Source organism: Anarhichas minor, unplaced genomic scaffold (assembly GCF_050575085.1).
Source record: "Anarhichas minor isolate MPS153535 unplaced genomic scaffold, ASM5057508v1 ptg000017l, whole genome shotgun sequence".
Taxonomy (NCBI): Eukaryota; Metazoa; Chordata; class Actinopteri; order Perciformes; family Anarhichadidae; genus Anarhichas; species Anarhichas minor.
This window is the reverse complement of record NW_027466463.1, coordinates 19321096-19337765: the sequence shown is the minus strand read 5'-3', so window position 1 is coordinate 19337765 and position 16670 is coordinate 19321096. Positions and strand designations below refer to the sequence as shown.

Below are 16670 nucleotides of genomic sequence, written 5' to 3'. Positions count from 1 at the left end.
ACCCTGAACAGGATAAGCGGTTTGGATAATGAATGAAAGTTTAAAGACATAAAAACTGAAAATATGTTGCGTTTCTGGCATGGAAGAATGGAAGAATATTTAAATTTGTTTAAAATGTAAATTGATTTATTTATTCATTTCTTTCTTAACATAATGAATTATTTTTCCTTTTTAAGAACTTTGATTAATTGGAGTAGTTGAATGAGCTTTGCAGTCAATGAAGGCGATCGTAAGTGATCAATATATTAGTTTGATGATAGATAAAGTTGTATAAAACGAATAAATGACTTACAGGGCAGTACTTTGATGTCAAATGTGTGTTTTTACAAGTGAAAACTTCCATTGAACGTGTTTGTGAGACAGGGAGCACATTTAGTTTGCATGCAGGAAACTGGATGTTTGCATGTGCAGCATTTTCAGTTGCTTTTAGTTCGTTATTCACTCAAGTAGGGAAGTTACTACATTCAGATAGTCTCTGTGTGTGTAACAATAGAATAGAATGGGGCATTACAACTGATGTTCCTCTGAAAGGGGGCAGAAGCAGCGGGCTTGCTGTTATGTAAAGGCGGGACAGGACCAGAGTAACTGACCTCAGTGATGACAGCATGTGCTGGAAAAAGGATGAAAGGATTTGCAGGTTTCTGAGCTTGCTTATTACTAAAGACGGAACAAATAATATTCTACAGGTGAAAAAAATTGATTTTGATCTCATTAGAAAAGTTATGTTAGTTTCCACAAGGTATAATCTCAGAGTTAAAGATTTTAAACTTGTGTTTGAAATCCAAATATCACAGTATAAGTTTTCCTGACACATGCAGATGAGGTTGTGCACTTTCAGGAAACGTAGATCAATTCCACTTCAAATACTTCAAATAAGCATTCAAAGGCTGTTTAATAAACCAGAATGCTACTTTTCCTCATGTTTGATTCAGAAACGAGCACGAGCTCATTATGTGGAAATGGGAGCAAACAAAACAAGTCAACTGAGGTTTTGGCAACAGTCACCGAGCTGCATCATGAGGATGAGGTTAAGATACAGAGATTATCACCGCTATAATACCGCTGTTTGGAATAAATAACTGCAGCCAATACAAGATTAATAGAGGACTAAATATTGATATATGATTTACAGCACAAACATTTTAAACAGTAAGGATTAAATCAAATTACAACGAGCTTGTAATCCCAAAACAGAGGTGAGAAAACCTAACAGGACCTGTCTGATTGTAAGCAGAGCAAATAAAAGATGTTTGTTGCACAACACACACTTGTGCATTTGTTTTGACTGACTCACAACCAGGAAGCAGCCACACTGATGTGTTTCAGTGAAACTGCTTCAAGCCTTTTAGGACCCATTTCAACTATTAAGTGCTGCACAAACTCATCGAAAACCCGTTAAGATGTCACCGTCTCTGCACACAGATGAGGACGTTTGGACTATTTCAAACAAACAATATAGTATTTTAACAATATGAACACGATGCCTAGTATTTAACGTATAATATCTCACATTTTCTGCTGGTTTGGTTCGTTTTTTTGCAGCAGAACTGAACCCAAACTTTGCGTTTTCTGAGCGAGCTAATGTTTAAACTCCAGGAAAGAAGTCTTACCTGAAATCCACCTGTGACTCTCATCATCTGCGCCTGATTAATCCAACAAGTGTCTCATTTGGCGTTAAAGAAACTGTAGAAAATCACCATTCCGACGAAGAAGACACGTCGAAACACGTTTAAAAACAAAAAAAGTCAAACTACAAGTTACATCCAGAGATAATCACTAACTCTGATCACATAATCTCGTGCCCTCTCCGTCGGTGGGTGACACGAGCTCCGTCCCTCCGAATCAAATCCAAGGAGAGCTGTGCGTCGCAGGCGGCGCGTGCGATGCGCAATGTGTCCTGGGCATTATCCGCATTAGCTGGAATTACACAGCGTCTAGCAGGAGGAGGAAGCCTAGTGGAGAGTAAATCCAGCCAACCTCCACTCACTCTGCACACCTAGTTGACTCCGTTATAGAGTGAAGGCTGGGATCTTAAATAGGGCCTCATCATAATAGAAATAATCTATAAAGTAGGCCTACGGTATTTTAAAGGGGACAGAATGGACTAAAATATGTGTGTAAAAACAAATATGTATTGGTTTGTCAACCATTCAATGCAGGTCATACTTTACCCTTTATTTACCAATAGTGTGTAAATGTTGCCAAATATCTGCAGCTCTTATTTTTGTGATAAATACCAAAATAAAAGCATGCAATTTTATATACTAAAACACTTTTTATTTGTCAAAAAGAGTGACACAAAGCACCTTTAGACCTGAATTTAAATGGGCTTAAAGACAGTTCTGGCATTGAGCGTGGTGTTGAAGCGAGCGCCTGAGCAACGAGTGTCTCCCTCAGATAGGCGGGCTGTAATGGACTAACTGACCCAGATTAACATGCTGTAATCTGCAGATTAACCCATCAGGATCTGTGACCACTTGTGTTTATTTTGGCTGGAGTGGTTTTCCATTCTGCTACTGCAGCTACTTTGGGCAAATCAAAAGTAAAGTACATTTAACTCAAGAAAAAAACTAAAATGAAGACTGAACATTGTGTTGAAATAGTTTATTTATATGTGACAATATCCTTAAATAAAGGAAATGCGTGGGTGACACCCACATTTTTGCAGCACTGTCCATCCAAGACTTCCATTGAGGAGGTTGAGGTACACTGAAAACAGTCAAGTCTGCAGCTTCCTTCATTCACAGCAGCCACGGCGCTCCTCTGGATGCACATTGTACGATTTAGTTGAATTCAGCGCCAGTTGAATAAATTCTATCAATGTGTCCAACCCAACAGTCTCAAGTCATTCCAAGCAGCTGGAAATCTGCAGCAGTCCCTGTGATCTCCTCTGCAGCTCTACGTGGCCTCCTCTGCTTTGGGAGCTCCCTCCGAGCTCTGCTGCTTGACGTACTGCTGGAGGAGGGCCGACAGGTGGGCCGGGTGGCGCTGCAGCAAGGAGGCCGTGTGGGAGGTGAGCATCGTCAGCCCGCTCACCAGTTCGCCCTGGACGACAGACAGCGACGGCAGTTTGGAGTAGCTCAGCACGCCCTGAGCGCTCAGCAGCGCGTTGTCTATACAGGCTCCTGTAGACAGGTGAGCAAAGCAGTGATGAACGAGCTGCAGTTAAATGATCACGATAAGTTAAAGTGAAGTTAATGAAACAAGATCCAGGTGTTTTAAACCTCTTTTTATCTTCCTCTACTGAAGTGAATTAATTAGTTAATTAACTGATTGGGCGTTAAAATATATTCTATTAATTATTGACATCTCATTGATAATAATTAAGACATAAAGATCCTTGCATGCAGGCACAGATGATAAACATACCGAGGAGCGTCATCTGTGGGCTGGCCCTCAGAGTCGACAGCATCTCCTTCACTTTAGGCTCTTCACTAACAAACAGAACTGTAGGACCGATGAACAGAGGAGCCATGTTGGAGAAAAGACCGTCTTTAATGAACGACCGAACCACCTGAAAAAAGCAAAACAGGATTTATGATTAGAATAAACTAAAACTAGGATTACAGGGGTTCAAAGTTGAGCAGAATGTTGTGTGTTTTGTGTAAAGGAAACAGATCTCAGTCACGTTCTTATCAACTTTGAGTGATTATTTTACATGTATGCAGTAGTAGCCGTACAGATGACGCATGTTTCAAAGCATGAAAAACTACATTTTGTGTAACCAAAACAAAAAGCAACAACTTAAACATGTCTAACGCCAGAGATTGTGTGATCCTCGGTCGGTGAAATCATGTGGCTCTGGTCCATTTAGTTTGAAAGAAATGTTACACATGCTGGATTTTATAGTTTCAAAAGCCAATAAAACCACACGACTGGGTTGCCCTGGTGGCCTAGTAAGGACCTTTGTTGCATGTCTTTCCAAATCTCTCTCTCTCCTCCTACTAATTTCCCATCATCTCTCTACTGTCAGCTATCTAATGAAGGCATAAAAAACTACTTCACTGGAGCAAACTACGAGGACGAGGCTGACGGGCTGCTTGCATGGTGACCTCACCGTTACACTCAACATGCTTGGTGCTCTTACTTTTTAAATAAAACAATTTCAGCATTACCTGGTTGGGGAAGAACTTGACACTGATGCCATGTTTATGAAGTCTGTGCTTGAGCACCATCATGTCTTCAGCGTTACTGGCATTGTTCTGGACCACAGCGACCATCTTAGAGTTCTGGAACACGTTCTTCAAATTCCTCTTCATGACCACCATGAAGGCACTATCCTGGTGGAATAGAAGAGAGGAGTTTGTCTCAGAGTGAAGTGGAGCTGCTAACTAATGGTTTAAAACAAGTCACCAATAGTGTGTATGCAGTGAGTTTGGGGACAATATGGCGATGACTTTATTCACAGATATCATTTGAAATTGTTCTATATTAATCCTGAGTTTTTGTATTAATACCAAAACAACTATTTTGACTTTGTGTGACACCATGGTATGGGGAATAAGACCTTATTTTTTATTCAACAAAATAAGTTAAACTTCACAAGCAGCTGTACAAGAACTTTGCCTAAATTAAATTCAGTCCGATGTTGGTAAAAGGACAAACTTGCCCACATACTGTCCTGCTTCCAACTTTGTGACAACAGTTTGGGGACGATATGGTTTGGGGCCAAAATGCATGTGTGATACGCTGCTCTGTTACGAGCCATCCAGAGCTCTTTGATCCTCTGGGAGAGGTTTGCACACCACCGCTGACTCATTTGATGCTTGAATGCACTTTGCATGCAGAGGGTAGTAATTGTACTGAATAAATCTATTTTATTTATCCTCTTCTATTTAGTGGGAGGCTGGTAAATAATCTGAATCCACTGCATGGTTACTATACTTTAACCCTAAACATGCCATAAGACCTTGTACTGTAATATCACTATTCAAATTACAATGTAATGTTTTGTGTGGAGGCTTTTGGCCACGTAGTGTACATATGATATACAGCTCTAGAAATTAACTCAGTTCCATAAACAAATAGGCTATCGGCCCTTAAAGGCTTAGAAGGGGATGAGTGCTACCTCCTGGACTTGTTTGCTTTGGGGTGGATAGGCTCCAGGTGGGATGACCCGGGCTGGAGGAATATACTCCGTGACAGCCATGAGCTTCTGTTTGAGGATGTGCATCGGTCTCCTGTGGCGAGTCACGGCCTTGGAGCCGTGCCGAACGGTCTGTATCAGGGGAAGCCATCCTGAGAGACACAAAGTCTGTTAATCACCTACTAGCTAACACTGGCTAGCTAAACACCTCTAGCCTATCTGACACGCTGTTTAATAGAAGCTAGCTAGCACTGCTAGCTTTAGATCGTTTTACAAAAACACAGGCAACAAAGTACTAACTCGAAACAGACAGTTAGCTGAAGCTAGAAATGCGTTATTTACTCTACATTACCCTGTTTCGGTAGAACTTTTACACACAAGGTCGCCGCCATCTTTAACCGGAAACGTTATACAGGAAGTGACGACACACTATTGTTGCATTCAATGTCATATTGGACGAAAGAGGATCACCATGTGAAAAACAATCCATAGCCGGTGGAGGAAGTACTCAGATCCTTTGCTAAAGTAAAAGTACTAATACAACATTTTAAATATATAATTTTGAAGAAAAAATCCGGTTTTTAAAATGTTACTTGAGTAAAGTATGTGAGTGAAATCAGGAAGATGTACTTAAGAGTAGAAAAATATAGTAAATATTTTATGTAAAAATAACTATATTTCCCTTCTGAGATGAATAGGAGTAGAAGCATTAAGTGGCATGAGACAAAATAAATATATAAATATAAATACTCAAGTCAAGTACAAGTACCTCAAATTGTTGTAATACATCCGTGGATACAACAAGGTTTCTCACGTTAACAGTTTTTGGATGCTCTTAATAACGGACATGACTTGAATGTAGCATGACGCGTCGACGTGCCGTTTTAATCATCGACATAATCGCTTCTTTGATTTTGATTTTAAATCATATTTGCTGTTCACAAAATCACAGATTTATTCATAACCAAACCCTACGTGTGAAAATAATATTTTTAAAATCACGTTAAATAAAAATAAAAAGTTACAAAACACTTTTTACGTAAGCGAGGATGCGCGGTGACGTCAACGTCGGTTTGACAAGCATGAGGCGCACACTCAGTGCGAGTTTATTGCGGCTGATCAGGGTATTTGGTAGAAATCCGCCGTCTCGTGCCTCGTTTGTGCTGAATTTCTGCAGGAAATCGTCGAGTGAGCGCACGAACATGGACCTGAGTGACATGAGGAAGAAATACAAGGGAGACGAGGAGGTGAGTGGCGTTCAAAAGACGTGAGGTACCTGTGTAAAGGTGATAAACATATGACTTAACCCGGTATGTGTAACTGCAAGGTTAAGATGAAATAAAGACAGTATCAGGTGTACAAATACTGCTATATGTTCGAGTCTTTATTCTAATCTGAATACAGTATGTGACACAGAAGATATCTGTGTTTTCCTGCTGCATTAATGTATGCATGTATTATGTATTATGCATTGCATGTTTCATTGTAGCACCTTTATATCCTGTTGTCTAGTTTAATCTACATCAATGAAAAACTGTCATCTGAGAAGAAACTAAAGCTGTCAGACAAATGTAGTAAAAAGTACAATATGTACCTCTGAGATGTAGTGGAGTAAAAAAAGTACAATATTTCCTCTGTGGAAGTATCATGAATTGGAAATACTCGAGTAAAGTACAAGTACCTTGAACGTGTACTGCCTGTTTCTCATACATGACTGATTCTTTTGTCCACAGTGCTTTGAGGAGAGTCAGCTCGTCTCTCTGGACCCGATCAAACAGTTTGGAGAATGGTTCGATCAGGCCACAAAGTGCTCCGGAGTCGGAGAGGCGAACGCCATGTGCATCGCCACCGCAACCAAGTACGTAACACGGCCTCTTGAGATTAGAATTCCTTCTTAGTTTTCTGTTAACAACAAACTTTATTCCTGTGTGTCTGTGCAGAGACGGGCTTCCGTCCGCTCGTATGGTCCTCCTGAAAGGTTACAGCAACGAGGGGTTCCGTTTCTTCACCAACTACGAGAGCAGAAAGGGTTCAGAGCTGGTGAGGAACTGTTTCTCTCTGGATGTGTGGGGCCTTAAAACACACTGGAAAGATGATCCCGCTCTTTTATATTCCATTTACAATCATCAAACAGTTGTAAATGTCATAGAATAAGTAAAGTCTCAATAATCAAACACAGTAGAGCTGAAACCAATAATCAAATAATCAATTTAAGTCATTTTATGTGAGAAAAATGAAACAGATTCTCTGGTTCCAGCTTCTGGAATGTGAGGATTTTGCTGCTTGTCTCTGTGTTTTATGATTGTAAAATGGAATATTTTTGGAGGTTTGTTTGGACCGTTAATTGGAACAAACAAGCAAACTTTAAGATGTCATCTTGAGCTCAGAAGAAAATTTGTATAGCGGACTCAGAAAACACACAGGACTTCATTAAGCACAGAGTCTAAACAAATACTGCACAGTAACATAAATACAAATCAATACATCATTACATATATTTTATTTTGTCTATTTTGTGCATGAGAATTGACACTTTTCGGAGAGACGCGTCCTGCAACATATTTGTGTTGCTATCAGCTATCGTTGGTTTCATATTCATGTCATTTTTTGTATGCTGTGCCAACATACTGATGCACGTAATAAAGTATTTTATGCTTCCTCAAAGTAATCCAAAATGCGTAAAATACAGATTTTTTTTTATACCAAAGTTTTGTCTGTCAGATGAATCTATTTGTACGATATATTGTGGTTTCACTTTCTGCTCTTCTGATCTGTTCTTTGTCCACAGGAGAGCAATCCGTTTGCGTGTCTGGTCTTCTACTGGGAACCCCTTAACAGACAGGTCGGCATCTTCCATGTGCTCATCAAATAATACCTTTTCACACAGTAGATGTTTATTAATTATAATTGTTACGTTGCAGATTCGCATCGAGGGCACCGTAGAGCGAATCCCCTTCGAGAGCTCCAGTGACTACTTCCACTCCCGACCAAAGAGCAGCCAGATCGGCGCCGTCGTGAGCCGACAAAGCACTCCGGTTCCCGACAGAGATGTAAGAACCAAAAGTGTGCGATGTTATGGAGCTAAATACATAAACGTATGAGTCGTAACTGTCACTCTGTCGTTTCTTTTTAGTATCTACGGCAGAAAAATGCAGAACTGGAGGAGAAGTACAAAGACACAGATGTGCCCATGCCTGACTACTGGTACGCATTACGTTTTGCTCTTTACATTAATTCAATCTACAGAATTATGGAAAAGGTGAAGGTACATTTTCCTTGCAAGATTTAAGAAGTCATATTAAAAGCAATAGTGCAACATTTCAGTTCGACGAGAACATCAATACCGCTCTCTTATCTGTCTGATAACTATGAAGCTACAGCCAGCAGCTGGTTAGCTTAGCTTAGCATAAAGACTGGAAGCAGGGGGGAACAGCTAGCCTGGCTTTATTTTTCAACCAGTGAACGGAAGTGACCATATTTGGACTGCGGAGGAGTGACATAGAGACGGCGTGTACAGCTCATCATTCACTAAATGAACATCATGCTGTATTGAAGAAGACTTGAAACTAGAGATTGAGACCATAAACTCATGTTTACAATGTTTACTGAGGTAATAAATCAAGAGAGAAGTAGAGTCATTTTCTCATAGACTTCTATACAACCAGAGGAGTCGCCCCCTGGTGGACACTAGAGAGAATGCAGCTTTAACACACTTCAGTGTTGGCTTCACTATTCTGAACAAGAGATTGCTGTCTGGGTGAAACGGCCATATATTTAGATGACATCGGGTGTAAAAAGGCTCTGTATGGTTTTATGTTTGAGGGCAAAGTAAACTTTTGTTGGCTCAAATAAAATTTCCATTTCAGGGTCATCATGTTTTTACAAATGCAACTAAACAAAATCCAAATTTGTGGTTTAGAATGAGGCACAAATCTCAACTGACTCTTAGTCGAAAACAAAATGTTTTTACATCCTCTCTTCATATTCTAACTGTTTATTACATATATATATATATATATATATATATATATATATATATACATACATACATATATTCTAACAGGGGCGGCTACATCGTCAAGCCTTCCATGATGGAGTTCTGGCAGGGTCAGACCAACAGGCTCCACGACCGCATCGTCTTCACCCGGCCGGAGGACGGAGCGTGTGAGCCGGGGGAGTTTCAGCACGCTGCAGAGGGAGGCTGGGTGTACCAGCGACTGTCCCCGTGAGGAGAACCTCAACAGACCGCTGTGTACAGGAGGGGAAAAAACTAAACCATCTTTACCTCACTGGAAGGAACCACTCATCTTTAAGTCCTGATGGAAACCTCATGTTGATTAAATAGGTGCTGCTGTGTGTAGGATTTATCAACAGGCCAAATGTCACTGCGTCGTCTTTTTGTTCTCGATGCCTGTTCGCATTATTTGGGTGTTTACCGTGGAGACAGAGGTGTGACACACAACCTGCCGACGGCACTATAAGCAAAAAGTCGCTGCGTGCTTTCCAGAGAGAGAGCAAACTCCACCTGGTCCTGTCAAGTAATGATTGACTGCGACGTTGGTTATTAACATTTCGGTCGAGTGTCTTCACTTCTGCCATTGAAGCAGCTTCCTGTCCATTTTCTATGTTGAAGTAATTGGTAACACTTTGATTTCACAAGTTTCCTTAAAAGTTCCAAGATAGTTCACTGGAATTATAGTTCATAATTACAGGAAAACTAGAGAAACAGTTCTTAGACAGTTAGTTGTGTTCAGTTTGTAAGCAGATAATGATTTTCAGAGGAATTGATCCATTTAAACTGTTTAAAATCTACCGAGTGGCCACTTTTATTAGCTGCACCTGAACAATCTAATGCACAATCTGTCTCCATTTTCCTTATAACTATTACATACCAGGAACATTCTTATGACTCCATAGGCATCAATCAGTGTCTTTCTAGGAAATTAGAGTGAACTACAGAACCATAAAATGCAGTGTTACTAATAAATAACTTGAATTCATAATGTATTTAATGTAAAAGTATTAAATCAAGACATTGGGTCTAACTGCCTTTGAGATTAAAAGAGCTGATGGTTTAAATTGTGGCAGCTATCATGTGTGTGTCTTGTACTGTTTGAAAATGATATTGTTCATTGTTTTTGGCTTTATTTATAAGTGGAATAGAGCCAGTAATAAAGTTTAATTCGTACCTGAGGACTGAGTGTGTGTTTGGCCAGCAGATGTCAGCAGCAACACGACACATGCAAACAGCAACTAAACAGAAAAACCTAAAAGACTCCGACAGAAATACACATTAGCCAAAAATACGGTGATGAAAAAAAATGACTATAAGATGGCTTGAGCATACGTTTATTAAATTGTACTGTATGACAAATGTACATCCTACTTAAAACAAGATTTTTGAAATGATCTTAACCTCTCGGCACAAACTAATATTTTACCATTGCTGCCTGTTCCGTTTGCTAAATCTTATTAGACAGATTTGTATAATAATATATGAAGTAGTCCTTTAGGCCATGAACACCAGTAAACAACTAATGTTTAGTAGTTTATGACAGTTTAGTAGTGTTTGTTTATTTCAATAGAAAATTGATTTTCTTTAACACGGGCTTTCTGATATAGAAACAGACTCTTGCAGTGTAACTGGTTGAAAACTACACATTTATTGTTTATATTTTTTTGTATATGACCCACAATAATAAAAGTTTGGCCAGTCCTGCCCTACAGCTGATTAGTGGATTAATCTTTAATGACCTGACTCATTGTGTGATCTGATGTAAGGGATGCCATATTACAAAAAATAGAAGCACAGCACTACATATCAAGTGTCCGCTCATCATTACATGGCACCAAAACCAGCACACAAATAAAAAGTACTCTTTCTATATTTACTCATCTTGTTACATTTATTAAAAACAAAATACATTTATTTTGCTTTAGGTTTATATAAACCTATATATTTTCACAATATTTCAGACATCAAAATCAAGTCTCTATTTGGTCATAAAAATGTAATAAAAATTGACTGTGCTTTGGTTGCACTGAACACACGTTTATTCTTCTTGTGTATCATAAAAAAGGAGGTTTAAATTCCAAAAATCTGCATCCTTAATAATAAAAATAATAAGTCAATTTACAATAATGTTACTGTTCATTCAAAAGTATGTTTGCATGAGTTTAGGCAGATACATAACCGTGTGAGAGAGAAAATGAGACAGAATGTCTCCAGCACTTTGTCTAATGGTTTGCCGATACCAGCTGTTTGTTTAGGTGTGAGTCCATTGTTTACAGTATCTGCCTGGTTTCCATTGTTTACAGTATCTGCCTGGTTTCCATTGGTTACAGTATCTACCTGGGTGTGGCTCCTGGTAACAAGTGTGTGTCCACCTTGCACATGTAGCGCCACATGGCTGTGCTTGTGTGTATTTTATCCTTCATCTAAGCTTCTGTGACACTGGTATACGACACACGTGTGATCCAGTGTGTGCACGTCTTTGTGCTATTTGTCAGTCTTCTTTTTATGGTTCTCGTCACTGAGGTTGTGCTCTGCGAACAGATTTGGGTTCTCGACCAGCGTTGCGCGGACCTTCTTCTTTTCCTTGAAGCGTCCAGAGTTGGACACTTTGACATGGCGGCCCTTGGTGGCAGATTTATCCACAATCTTCTCCAGCCGGGCATTGAACTGGCTGTCCATGTGGTCCGGAGAAGGGTTACCACTCGAGACGTGCTCTTTGTTTCCGGTGTTACTGCCGTACTCAGCGGGGATCTCATACAGGACTTTGGATTCAGATGTCTTCTTGCGGGAGAAGGTCAGCTTCCACCAGCTTGAATCAGCCATGGCACCAACAGAGACGGGAGGACTGACCTGGAGGGCACAGAGCACATAGTGAGGACTGGAGAACATAACCTTATTTACAATCATTATTCTAACAAGTGGCATTTAACATTTCAGTGAGCGAACTGTGACATAAATTCATGGATGGATTACTGACCCCCCAGTCTTCACCTACAAAATGTCACTCAAAGATACACACACTAACCAGGAAGAGACTCAAAATGACCGAAGAACCCAAAACAGCCAAAAGAAAAACACGGCAACTTTATAGTGTCACAAAACATTTACAAAGAGAAACACGGCAACTTTATAGTGTCACCAAACAATTACAAAGAGAAACACCGCAACTTTATAGTGTCACAAAACAATTACAAAGTGAAACACCACAACTTTATAGTGTCACCAAACAATTACAAAGAGAAACACCGCAACTTTATAGTGTCACAAAATGACAAGACTTACAAAACTACAAAGACACAAAAACAACCACAGACAAAAAAAAAAACTACAAAAGAACAGACCATTTACAAAAATATAAAATTACCACAAATAGACACAAAACTACAAGGTGACACAAATAGACTCACATGGACTATGTAAAGGTGCAAAACTACAAAGACACCCAAATCAACTACAAAAAGGACCCAAAACGACCAAAATAAACCCAAATGAACTACAAAGACGCAAAAATGACCACAAAGAAACACAAAGGAACTACAAAGACACAAAACAACCACAAAGAAACACAAAGCAACTACAAAGACACAAAACAACCACAAAGAAACACAAATGAACTACAAAGAGACAAAACGACCACAAAGAAACACAAAGGAACTACAAAGACACAAAACGACCACAAAGAAACACAAAGCAACTACAAAGACACAAAACGACCACAAAGGAACTACAAAGAGACAAAACGGCCTCAAAGATTCACAAAACAACTACCAGGAGACAAAAAGTGACCACATACAAAAATAACTACAAAAAAAACAACCTTTCCAAAGTGGCACAAAACTTTTACAAAGAGACAGAACCCCGCAGAAAGATGCGTAACGACTACAAAGAGACACGAAACAGCAACAAAAAGAGGATAAACAACTATAAAGTTTGTGAGTATTGCTCCATGTAGGAGAGGTGATGGGGCCCGGTTGCATGTCTGTGCCCTGAGGCCCATTGTCTCAGAATCCACCCATTGATGCATTAAATACTTTCCACCTTGCATCTTTGTTGAAGTATTTAGACCATGCAAGATGAAAATGTCATGATTTGTGCTGCAGCTATTGATATATTAATAATGTATTATTTTGAAATCCCTCTCATAATTGATCTGCAGGTTGCTCTTATTAAAGAGCAGTACAGCTCACAAGTCTCAGAGCTCGAGACCTCGAGAGTCGACAGTAACTGAGGCTTCTTTTCATCATCTGTGAGTAGTAGGTGTAACATAATGGGGGGAAGAAACCCGACACTCGGCTCTCAGCTGATAAATTAATGATCATCTGAAGAGTCTCGTCTGTCTCCTCCATGTGATCTGATATGAAGGCCTTCGGCTGATGAGGAAGCTGTTGTCTTAATGCTGAACCAGGAGCTCGGTTATAAAACAGGGAAGTGAAGAAGACTATCGTCAGCATCACAGGACAACATCTGGATTGTCTATTTATATGATTTCAGATAGAGGAATTCAAATTTAGGGATTTATCAAAGAGGCACAGAGATTATCATCATTATTCAGCTGTTATTCTCGGTCTCCTGCAACAGTATTGCAAAAATGACTTCCTCATGAAATGAATATTGACTGTTTGATGTATTTGGATCATAAACAGGTGAACGATATGTTGTTAAGATATCACACATAAACAGGCCACATTAACTCAAGGTGTACTGCCCAAGGATGCAAAATGAATATCAGTGTAAACTGACAATAAAATGCATTTATAATATATCATTTTATTAACTGTAATCGTATTATCAAATCTTATCGTTTCGCTTTATCCTATCCTATATAATTTATCATATTTTCATATATTATAGTATCGTATCAGCATATTGTATCTTGTCCTAACTGTACTGTACTGTACCATTTAACCACAACGTCCTTAGTTTGATTATGATTATGGCTGCAGACCTTTGTTTGTCTCAGTCTCCTCCATGTTTCTTGTATGTTAAATGTCTAAAAAAGGCAACCGAAATGCCCAAAACGTGTTCATTTACAAAGAAAAGTAACCAAAAGCTACTCTCTATTTGTAACACCAATAATAGATAAGACTGGTTTGTAATTAAAATGAGGTCAACTTGTTCGTTGTTTCAGATCTAACAGGAATTAAAGTATCTTTAATTCTTTCTCTTGATTGTAGAATTCTTTTTAAAACTCATTTCAAACTGGGATCAACTTCGTATTTGAATAAAAACAGTTTATAAACCAAATTTTACGAGTTTCACAATCGCTACGATTTCTCTTTTATGAGGGCAGACAGGAAGCAAAGCGCCACACTAATCCTCATTTGGTGTGGTCATTTTATCCTGCAGCGCCTATGCAAATACACAGTCCCTTTGTAGAAACACTCATCTTACTCTTATCTGACCCACGTGATGTTTGGCACCTGGCACCAACCAGCAGTACTAAGGTTCAGGAAAGACAGTAAACAATTGATTTAATGTTGTTGTTGTAGTCTAGTAACTGTAACACGGTTACTGAGGAACATTTGATCACATCAGAGCTCTTGTGTTTTATTATTCTGGACCTAATTCTCCCTGTGGAGCTTAATTACACTCATTTCATTGACACTCAGGTAACAGGTAGTGTTTCTGCTGCAACATCAAGTTAATTCCTTTTTCTGCCAAATTCTGCAACATGGATGTCCTCATTTTTTAAGAAAATACAAGTTCCTCTTTAACAAATGCTTACAGAGCGTTTACATAGTATTGTTGACTTTACATGAAGCAGTTTCTGCAGAAGAAAGTAGGGCTCGAGCAGCACTTTACTCTCTCATTGGGCTACAATGTGCACACATATTTCTTTCAGCGTGTTTGACTTGGATGTGACCTTTGAGACAAAAAGCCCTGTTGACATAAAGGAGGCCCTCCATAGTTCTCTTTAATAAGTTACCGTGTATTGGGTTATGTGTGGGTGAGCCGCCCAGGCAAAGCCTCAGAGATCACAGCAGGAAGGGAACATGCCGTTTTCGGAAATCACTAACCAGACGCAAAGCCTTTCAATGGCACAATGTTTGAGCTTGAGAGGAGGCTCCAAGGGCACCGAGGACTCTGCTGCCTCCATGATAGAGCTGCAGCTTCATTAGACTCTCAGGTTTCCTCCCGTGTGCCAGCTTCTCTGCTGACCCGTAACAGCAGAGTTGACCGAGTTGATGACGAGCCCCTGGGCGTTCTCTGCCTGGTATTTACAATAATGCAAATGTGTCTTTTTATTATTTGTTTTGTGGGCTTTTTGAATTCACAGAAAGCTGAGGGCCGACTTTACCTGGAAACTTCACTTCAGTTATGTCAACACTCCTGATCAGACTGAAAGGTCCAGAAATGTTATTAAATGTATGACTTAGCTTGTAGCAATGTTTAATTAAGGAAGATATTCTCAGGCAAACAGTGTCACCAGCTCAAACATCACACAGCCAACGTCATCGGTTAAAACACGGCTTCAGATTACATTTTTGACATGTTTTTCTAATATTTCTTATTGGCAGACATTGAACGTTTGTCTCCATCTTGTAGGGCTCCAACCACACATTATTTTTTATATTAATCTCAGTCATTTGTTCTATTAAATGTCAGTAAACTGTATTTAAAAAGCCGTTACAATCTCCTGTAGGTCAAGATGACATCTTAAAATGTCATGTTTTGTCCGACAAACAAGAATATTCAATTAATTATTATATAAAAAGGTGGAAAGCAGTAAATTCTCAATGTTTGGCTTTTTTGCTTAAAAACGGTTAATTGAGAATTAAAACAGTTTCAGATTAATAGACTTATTGTTGCAGTTAAATAGTTGGATTGTGGAGCAACATTGGAAATCAATCTTTAGGACTTCATCGCCCCATGCTGAACAGAGATAGTGGATATATTAGAAAGAAACAAACTAAACCAATTTGAAGTTTTTCTGGATCCACTCTGATTCAACATTCTGTTGAGCGTATAAACCAACGAGAACAGTTTCTGCAGCAGCATGTTGGAGACATAAAGAAGCTTTAAAATGTTCTTACCTTCTTGATGACGAGCTGGCTGAAGGAGATTCTCTCAGACCTGAAGCTGTCCCGCCATGCTTACAAATCTTCACTTCTGCTCGGTTTTATATTATTTTTCTTCTCCTCCTCAGGTGATCGTGCACAGGTGCAGCATCTCTCTCTCCCCCTCTTTCACCTCGGTACTCTCTCCCCTCTATAGCACACACCCTCCTCAAACACACACACACACCCTCACCTAAAACCTGCCCCGGCTAAGTGCATGAGCGAGTAAATGTTGCAACCATGTGATTTAGTGAGGCCGTCCCAGTCCACATCAAGATTACTGACAGCCGGGGTAATGTGAACTAGAGGTGAGCGGCTCTCAAACTGCAAATAAACTCCTGTTATCAGTCACAGTCTTGTCTTAATGTGGAATTTGGACACAGAATAAAGTCATCTTTGTGTTTGTTTTTTCTTTTAATTGCTTTAAGCTGAAGAGAGAAAGATGTAGGGCTCTAAAAAGGTCAACTGAAGGAGGTGAATGCCCCTGATGCTTTGCATGGGTGGCGTAGAC

General features: G+C 39.5%; 3 protein-coding genes across 3 annotated transcripts; 1 reads left to right on the top strand and 2 right to left on the bottom strand.

Annotated features, from left to right (window-relative positions):
- Positions 1–2589: 2589 nt before the first annotated feature.
- mrpl10 (mitochondrial ribosomal protein L10) lies at positions 2590–5507 on the bottom strand. The gene is made up of 5 exons (XM_076092867.1): positions 5439–5507; positions 5069–5238; positions 4116–4280; positions 3370–3514; positions 2590–3125 (listed from the first exon to the last, which is right to left on the bottom strand). The coding sequence occupies exons 1-5, from the start codon at positions 5476–5478 to the stop codon at positions 2899–2901; spliced, it is 747 nt and encodes a 248-aa protein (XP_075948982.1). The 5' UTR covers positions 5479–5507; the 3' UTR covers positions 2590–2898.
- Positions 5508–6108: 601 nt separating this feature from the next.
- Positions 6109–10274, top strand: pnpo (pyridoxamine 5'-phosphate oxidase). The gene is made up of 7 exons (XM_076094128.1): positions 6109–6333; positions 6820–6944; positions 7027–7126; positions 7875–7928; positions 8008–8136; positions 8220–8290; positions 9150–10274. Exons 1-7 carry the CDS (start codon positions 6136–6138, stop codon positions 9313–9315), a joined length of 843 nt encoding a protein of 280 aa, XP_075950243.1. The 5' UTR covers positions 6109–6135; the 3' UTR covers positions 9316–10274.
- Positions 10275–11585: 1311 nt separating this feature from the next.
- prr15lb (proline rich 15 like b) lies at positions 11586–13479 on the bottom strand. Its single transcript, XM_076094129.1, has one exon. It carries the CDS (start codon positions 12024–12026, stop codon positions 11586–11588), a length of 441 nt encoding a protein of 146 aa, XP_075950244.1. The 5' UTR covers positions 12027–13479.
- Positions 13480–16670: the final 3191 nt, after the last annotated feature.